Below are 8,838 nucleotides of genomic sequence, written 5' to 3'. Positions count from 1 at the left end.
GCCGAGGCGCCGGGCGAGCTGGGCGGCCTGGGCCCGGGCCCGGCGGAGGCCCGCGAGCTGGACGCCAGCCGCCGCGAGGTCATCCAGATCCTCAAGGACCTCAAGCAGAAGCACCCAGACAAGGACCTGGAGCAGCTGGTGGGCATCGCCAACTACTACGCGCTGCTGCACCAGCAGAAGAGCCGCGCCTTCTACCGCATCCAGGCCACGCGGCTGATGACCGGCGCTGGCAACGTGCTGCGGCGACACGCGGTGGACGCCTCGCGCAGGGCCGCGCCGTCCGAGGGCCCCGGGGAGGACGAGGACGACGGCGCCAGCCGCATCTTCTTCGAGCCCAGTCTCTACCACTGCCTGGAGAACTGTGGCTCGGTGCTGCTGTCCGTCACCTGCCAAGGTGGCGAGGGCAACAGCACCTTCTACGTGGACTACCGTACCGAGGACGGCTCCGCTAAGGCCGGCTCCGACTATGAGTACAGGTGCGTCCCAGGCGGGGCTCCCCGACCTGCCTTGGGTGGGTGGACAGGGAGGGGTGGCTGTTCGCACTCCTGGGTTCCACCATCCAGCAGCCTGCAGGCTCTTCGCCTCCCAGTTACCTCCAGTGCTCCTTCTTACCCTGCTATGGGCAGACCTGCGCTGTTCAGCCATTCTTTCATTCGTTATTGAGAGCCTACTTTGTCCCCGACACTGTCCTAGACATTTGGCACGCAGCGCTGGAAAAGACAGACAGCATGGCTGTCTGCAGACTGCTCCTCCCTACCTGTGGCTTCTTGTGCTTGACACCATAGTGTGTAAATTATTACAGCTCTAGTGAAAGCTTTGTTACCTGGTGGAACAAGCCTCTTCCTGTTGCTGAGTAGATACGTGGTGTGTGGACTGTGAGCCAATCACTGTCCTAGGTGATGGGTTTATGGTGGTGCCCAAGACAGACAATGTGCTGGGTTCATGCGGCCCCTCCAACATGCATGAGTTATTCATAGCCCTTGTGCCAGAACCGTGCCCCTTTAATAACTACAGCTTCATCACATGCTTTGTTACCTGCAGGACAAGTGTCCTCCCATATTCTGGTAATAAATGACATTTATCGAGCACTTAGTATGAGCCAGACACCATTCCAGGTATTTGGTATGTAATAGCAAGACAATATCACAACCCTTAAATTTTCCCTCCAATATTCATAAATTATTGTACCTCTTGTTCCAGAACTATGCTGTCTTAATTAGTACAGTTTTATTTTATATCTTGTTACCTGGGAAGATAACGGCCCTCCCCCACACACACACACGCTCATAGTAAAAACATTTACTGAGCACCCAACATGTACTAGATTTGAAGGCAGATAAGGTTCCTGCCCTCACACTGCATCCAGTATCATTCACTGCTTCTTGTATCAAAACCACACGGTTTTAGCTATTATAACTTTAACATATGTTTTACTACCGGGTTGATCAAGTCTGCCCTCTGCCATTATTAAGAGCAAAAAATATGTACTGAGCACCCAACTCTGTGCCAGAGACTATTCTAGGTGTGTATATAATGGGGAACAAACATGACATATAAAATTGCTTACCTCAAATTTTCCCTCCAATAGTCATAACTTATCCATAGCACTAGTTCAAAACCATGCTGTTTTCATTTTTACAGCTTTGTCTGTGTTTTGTTGCCTGGTAAAATGGCTTTCCCCTCACCCCACACATTCATGATAGTATTAACATTTAGGGGGCACCTCCTTTGTGACAGGCACTGTCCCAGGCATCTGCTACACGTGATGTATTAGACAGACAAACTCTCAGTTTTCATGCTGCCCGTCCCAATTCTTTGTCTGTCTGTGCTGATGCTACAGTTTCAATTATTATAACTCTATTATATGCATTGCTACCTGGCAGAACAAGCTCCCCACCACTACCACCATTACTGAAGTAGAGATGTTTATTGAGCACCTGTTATATGCCAGTGAGTATACCATAGTGAACAAGAGCTAAAGTCCCCTGCCCGGAAGTTGCAAAGAAGATATAAACTGCAAGACATATAAACATGAAGTGGTGATAAGTGCTATGCAGGAAAATAGGTAGGATAAGAGGAGAGAGACAATGCTAAAGTGTTCACAGGTCTTTGGTTACCCCGTAAAGCAACCCACCCTTTTCCCTCTATCTTGTTTCACTTCCTCAGTCCCTCTCCTTACCCCTTTTTGAGCAGACCTGTGATATTCCCGCAGTCAACAATATCCACTGAGCACCTATTGTCTGCCAGATGTTTTTTTAGGGGCTCAACATAGAATAATAAATAAGATAGATGAGATCTCTGTTCTCACATAGCCCACAAAATTCATCTATTTGAAGTTTTCCTTTCCATACCACACTCTTTTAAGACTTATAGCTTTAAAATATGTCTTGTTAATTGATGTACATGTCTCCTGTTTCCCATAATAATATTTATCATGTATCTACTTTGTGCCAGAAACGGATCTGGCAAATATGACTAGCAGTGAACAAAACACATAATGTCCCTGCCCAAATGAAGCTGACAGTCTCCTGGGAAAGAGACCATTAGGCAGTAAACATGGATTACATAAAAATGTCAGGTAATGGTAAGAGCTGTGAAGAAAAATAAAGCAGAGTACAGGAAGAAAGAATGTCAGTGGCCGAGCTTTTCACAGGTTTCACCTGCTAAGTAGCCTGACACATCCCCCTTTTTCTCCCCCCCCCCCCCCCCCCCCCCCCACTGGTAAGTCCGCACCACGCTCAGCCAGTGAGCGCACCGGCCATCCCTATATAGGATCCGAACCTGGGGCCTTGGCGCTACGAGCACCGCACTCTCCCGAGTGAGCCACGGGGCGGCCTGACACATCCCCCTTTGATCCTCTCCCTGGGGTAGCGCTGAGGCTGAACTGTTCACAGACCTTTGGTTCTGCCATCAAACAGCAGCCAGTCCCTCTCCCCTTTAACCCCTTCCTTTCTGGGGCTGAATTCTCCATTTCACAGACCTTCAGTCCCACCACTGTGCCTCAGCAAACACCTTTGGTAGCCCCGCTTCCCCCCCTGCCTTTGTCAGTTCACAGCTTCCCACTACTCCAGACAAATGCAGGTCTTTCCCTCCACCTCAGTCCAGGATCCTTTTGTCCACCCATCTTTATATACCTCTCCTGCCCTGCCCCACCCCAGCCTTTCCCTAAGTGGACACAACTGTTCAAGGTCTTTGTTGCATGGAATCCCCTTGTCCACCTGTGATCTCCTCCTTCCATCCTCCCCCACTGTCCAACATCTCCCAGTTTCCCTTGGTTGAGGAAACTGCATTCACCATATTGGGGATTCATTATTCTACTCATACCCACAACCCTCATCCACATTGCCCCCATCTAAAGCCCTGAGCCTTTGCAGAAACAAGTGAGTATAGCTGTCACCTGCTGGGATAAGAGGCCACTTTCTCATCTGCAAATGACCTCAGGATTTAGATGTTTGAAGTGAAGGAGTAAATGCTGCTCAGTGGTGGAACCAAAGAGCCAGGAAAAGTCGACACCTTCCTACCCATCCTTTCCCATCCCAGTTGACATTCAAGTCCTGACATCAAAGCAATATATGTCCAGGACTGAAAGGGAGGATACCTGGGTTCCAGTCCAAACTTAGCCCTGGACTTTGTTCCTTGGGCAAGTCCCTGCCTCAGTCTGGGCATGCAGGGCTGCCATGTACAGTTGTTGAGGTTGTGCACTCTTCAAGAGCACCATATCTGAGAGAGCTCTATTCATAGTGGATATTGTAGATTCATGTGTTTATTATGACAATTTCCTGACTCATGGAAATAAGTGTCTTGAAGAAGGGAAGCCTTTTTCTGATTTGGCCAGTTATCACATGGACTACAGAGGTCTTGTGGGCCTCACTTTTCCAAATTAAACATGATCTCTGAGGCCCCCAAACAGCACAGTTTTTCCAAGATTCTAAGATTTAGGCCTCTATAATCCTAACACACTAAGGGTCTAACGTTCTTAGATTCCAGGATTCCAACATTTTGGAATTCTAATCTGTAACCCAACTGGTCTGATTTGATGGTTCTAAGATTTCATCTTCTCAGATTCTGTGTGTCCAGTGTTGGATAATCAGTTCTGTGAATGTAGCCTTCTATAATTGTGATACTTGGCTTTTAAAATCCCCATATTATTTTTCTCTATTTTTTTTTTAAATGACTGGTAAGTGGATCTTAACCTTTGACTTGGTGTTGTCAGCACCACGCTCACCCAGTGAGTTAACCGGCCATCCCTATATGGGATCCGAACCTGTGGCCTTGGTGTTATCAGCACCGCACTCTCCCGAGTGAGCCATGGGCTGGCCCCTCTCTCCAATTTTTTATTTTGAGAAATTTCACACCTACAGAAGGGCGGCAAGAACAGTTTGATGAACCCTCATATAAACTCCACCCAGATTCACCTGTCGTTCACATTTTGTCCTGTTTGCTTTCACTCTCTTTTTAAATATAATAATATTAATAATTGTGGTCTCTATGAGAGTGAGTTGCAGACACCATGACCCTTCACCCCTAAATATTTGAGGATACATTTCTTAAAAATAATGACGTTCTCATACATAATCACAATGCAATGATCACACTTGAAATTTAACACTAGATCAATATTATTAACCAATCTACAGTCCATGTTTGCATTTCCCCAGCTGTGCCTGTATAAAGCCATCCTTTATGGCTGGGTTTTCCTTTTTTTTTTTTTTAAGATGACTGGTAAGGGGATCTTAACCCTTGACTTGGTGTTGTCAGCACCACGCTCACCCAAGTGAGTGAACCAGCCATCCCTATATGGGATCCGAACCCATGGTCTTGGTGTTATCAGCACCACACTCTCCCGATTGAGCCACGGGCCAGTCCTATGGCTGTGTTTTCACTCCTCTCTCTTCCCATTCAATCCAGAACCTCATGTTGCATTTTGTGGTCATGTCTCTCTAGTCTCCTTCAGTCTGGGTCAGTTTCTCAGCCTTCCCATGATTTTTGTGACCCTGATTCTTTTGAAAATGATAGGCCAGTTTCTAGAATGACCCTCAATTTGGGTATGTTAATGTTTCCTGATGATTAGACTCAAGTTGTGGCACTTTGGGCAGGAATCCCACAGAAATGATGCTGTATCCTCCTCTGTGCATTGTGTCAGGAGGCACACGATGTCCACTCATTCATTGCTGGTGATGTCCAGTTTAATTGTCTGGTAAAGATGGTGCTAAATCTTTGGCTTACTTGTTTGGCAAAGACAACGCTAAAATCCTCACATTCTACTATCCCTTAAGTTTAAGTTTCTAACATCCTGTGACCTTAAGATTCTAAGATTCTAACATTAATATGCTAACTTGCATTGAGTGCTTCTGCTGTGCCTCCAAGTGCTTCCCTTGTAATTAACTCAATCCTCACCACAATGCCATGAGGTAGACACTATTATTAGCCCCATTTTACAGATAAGGAAATCGAGGCTCAGAGCACTGCAGAATACTAACTGCCTGAGATCACACAGCTGGCATGGCAACCAAGTTGGGCTTGCAGCAGGTCTGGCCACACTGCTGGGTGCTTGGCCACCATGGACAGTGTCTCCCAAGCAGGGGGCTGCAGCAATGAGCCCCTTGTCTTTCCACTCCAGGTCTTGTTACCTGGTTCTACAGCCCCTACCTCTTTGCCAGAACCTTGGGGTCCCTCCCAAAGAGCTGGGCTTCTCTTGGAGAACTGGAGCCCAAGACCCCTTTATTATGAAAATAATAGTAAAGACAGTGAACACGTATTGCTCATATAGCATATTTCATAAATGGTGCTGAGCCCCTTACGTGCATGGTGGGAGGGACTGAGGGGAAATGACAGATTTTCATGATTCATTAACATCTCAGAATCATGCTGATGTCTTCAGCCCTGCCAGGAGAAGCTCACTTATTCCCTGTCCCCTCAAAAGTTCCCCCTGACTAATCTAATGTCACTGCCTCGTTCCCTTCCCCACCCCTCCATTACAGAGCATTTTGTAGGAGCTTCAGAGACTTACACCACTATCGCTTTTTTAACATCCCTCACAGCCAGCTCACATCCCCCCTCTGCTCAGAAGCTCCCATGGCTCCCATCTCACTCAGAGTAAACTTGGAAGTCCTCCCATGGCCCACCAAGGCCCTATGAGATCTGTCCCTGTTCCTCCTGTGATGTCATCTCCCACCCCTCTCCCTTGCTCCCACTGCTGCAGCCACACTGGCCTCCTTGCTGTTCCTTGGACACTCTAGGTCGGCTCCTGCCTCAGGACATTTGCATTGCCTATTCCCTTTACCAGAAGTACTCTTTCCCAGATACCCTGCACATGGCTTCTCCCTCACCTCCTTCAGGTCTCTGCTGAAATGTCGCCTCCCAGAAGGCTTTCCCTGACCACCCTAATGTAGCTCCCTCTTCTCACTCCCTAACTTCTTCACTCTGTTTTTCTCCATAGCACCATCATCACCTGACATTATGTGTTTTCTTATTATCCAATCTCCTGCACACATACACAATCTCCTGCCCTAAAACAGAAGCTCCACCACAGGGCAGGGATTTTTGTCTGACCTGGTTTTGTTGCTTTGTCCCCAGCACTTAAAACGGGACCTGGCACACAGCAGGCGCTCAGTCAGTATTTGTTGAATGAATGAACTGTAATTAAATCATTGAATGTGTAATTGTTGCTGTGATATGGCTCTCCCAATGGGCCTGTGAACCCCTTGAGGACAGGCCCTGGTCACTGCTGTGTTCCCAGCACTGCTTAGCACAGGGCATAGAACAGATGCTTGAGGAGTGTTTGTTGAGTGAATGAATGATGCCAAGTTAAGTAGTGTGGATTTTCTCTTGGGGCCACCTGGGAGCACAGAAGGGTTTTTAATCAGAGGAGTGACAACATCCATTCCGAAGTCCTTATATCCCCACTACTCAAAGTGTAGACTCCATACCAGGACCATCCACATATCCTGGAGCTAGTGAGAAATGTAGAATCTAGAAACCCAGGAGCTTCTGAATCAGAATCTGCATTTTAAAAGATACACCAGGGGGCCAAGCCCGCGGCGCACTCGGGAGAGTGCGGCGCTGGGAGCGCAGCGACGCTCCCGCCACGGGTTCGGATCCTATATAGGAATGGCTGGTGCGCTCACTGGCTGAGCGCGGTGTGGGCGACACCACACCAAGAGTTGCAATCCCCTTACCGGTCACGAAAAAGACAAACAAACAAATAAATAAATAAATAAATAAATAGAGACACCAGGGGATACATGTGCACGTTAAGGTGTGAGAAGCAGGGCTGTGGAACACTCCAGGCTCCCTCTCAACTCTGAAACGTTGCATGTGCTGTTCCCTCTGCCTGGAGCATGCCTGCCCGCTGTCTCCTTCTGTGTTAGGTTGCCTCCCCCAGGAAACCTGCCCTGATCTCACCTTCTTCGTTATCTGTTCATTGTCCACCCTTCTAGTCCTCTTGAGTTCCATGGTGGGAAAGGCCAACTCTGTCTTGCTCCTGGCTCTGCATCCCCTCCTCCAGAAAGCCCACCCTGATGTACCCTCAGTACTACCTGTTTACTGCCTATCCACCTCCATACTCGTGAGCTCTCCTGTGGCACCGGTCCCTCCTCTGGGAAGCCCGTCCTGACTCCCCGACGGCAAACGTTGGCCGACCCTCATCCTGTTTTCTTCCCCTTCCCTTGCCACAGCGAGGGCACGCTGGTGTTCAAGCCAGGGGAGACACAGAAGGAGCTGCGCATCGGCATCATCGACGACGACATCTTCGAGGAGGACGAGCACTTCTTCGTGCGGCTGCTGAACCTGCGTGTGGGCGACGCGCAGGGCATGTTTGAGCCCGACGGCAGCGGGCGGCCCAAGGGGCGTCTGGTGGCGCCGCTGCTGGCCACCGTCACCATCCTGGACGACGACCACGCGGGCATCTTCTCCTTCCAGGACCGCCTGCTGCACGTGAGCGAGTGCATGGGCACCGTGGACGTGCGCGTCGTGCGCAGCTCGGGCGCCCGCGGCACCGTGCGCCTCCCCTACCGCACGGTGGACGGCACGGCGCGCGGCGGCGGCTGCTCTCCGTTCTGTGGCCCTGTTCATCTCTGGCTCCCTGTCCCCAGCATCTAGCGCTCTGACTCAGGCGACATTTCAGTCACGGGCCCTCTGTCCCTCTTCACATCTCTGTCTGGCTTGCGGTCTTGTCTCGAGGTGCTGAGACCTTGGGTTGGAGGCTGGGACTGGGGGGCGGCTGTATCACCATCCCAGCCGCGTCCTTCACACCCAAGACGCAGGAGGAATGGGGAGTTTTCTTTCTGCTTGTTCCGGTCCTTCTCGTAGTCTAACCCGCCTCCACCCTGCCGCTGCGGCCCCACAGGCCCTCTCCCTCCCCCCACCCCGGACGCCCTCTGNAGGTTAGAGGAGGGACCCGAGGAGAACGGGTGGGCGAGGTGAGGAGAGACGGGAGAGGAGACGGGGCGGGGACCGGGAGAGGCTGTGGGGCCTTCACCGGTAGCTGCCTGAGCGGGAACGGGGGTGCGCAGCCCGGGGAGATGAGGGAGGGTCCTGCCGAGGTGAGACGGCGTCTGTGGAAATGGAGACGGGGCAGGGCCCACGGCGACGGGCGGGGCGTGGGAAGGCGGGACCGGGAGGCTGGGGCTTGTGGGTGTGAGGAGGACCCCAGGGAAGAGCGGGCGAGGTTCTGGGAGAAGACGGCGCCGGAGTGTGGGGGCGGAGAGGTGGGAGGCTGGGGAGGCGCTGGGGGTGAGCGGGACCCCTACGCGGGTATGTAGACGACACACACGGATCCGCACAAAGCCATTCACAGCGGCGCAGACGCACGTGAAGCCACAGACGTGAACACTGAAA

General features: G+C 50.8%; 1 protein-coding gene across 1 annotated transcript in view; it reads left to right on the top strand.

Moving 5' to 3' along the window:
- Positions 1 to 8,838, top strand: part of SLC8A2 (solute carrier family 8 (sodium/calcium exchanger), member 2) — a 28,677-nt gene that overhangs the window by 5,374 nt on the left and 14,465 nt on the right. The window contains exons 3-5 of the mRNA XM_008586047.1: positions 7 to 476; positions 7,677 to 8,054; positions 8,385 to 8,411. Of these exons, the coding sequence (XP_008584269.1) occupies positions 7 to 476; positions 7,677 to 8,054; positions 8,385 to 8,411 (875 nt within the window). The remainder of the gene's footprint in view (positions 1 to 6; positions 477 to 7,676; positions 8,055 to 8,384; positions 8,412 to 8,838) is intronic.

This window comes from Galeopterus variegatus, unplaced genomic scaffold (assembly GCF_000696425.1).
Source record: "Galeopterus variegatus unplaced genomic scaffold, G_variegatus-3.0.2 Scaffold3811, whole genome shotgun sequence".
Taxonomy (NCBI): Eukaryota; Metazoa; Chordata; class Mammalia; order Dermoptera; family Cynocephalidae; genus Galeopterus; species Galeopterus variegatus.
The sequence above is the reverse complement of the archived record's forward strand: the minus strand, read 5'-3'. Positions and strand labels throughout refer to the sequence as shown.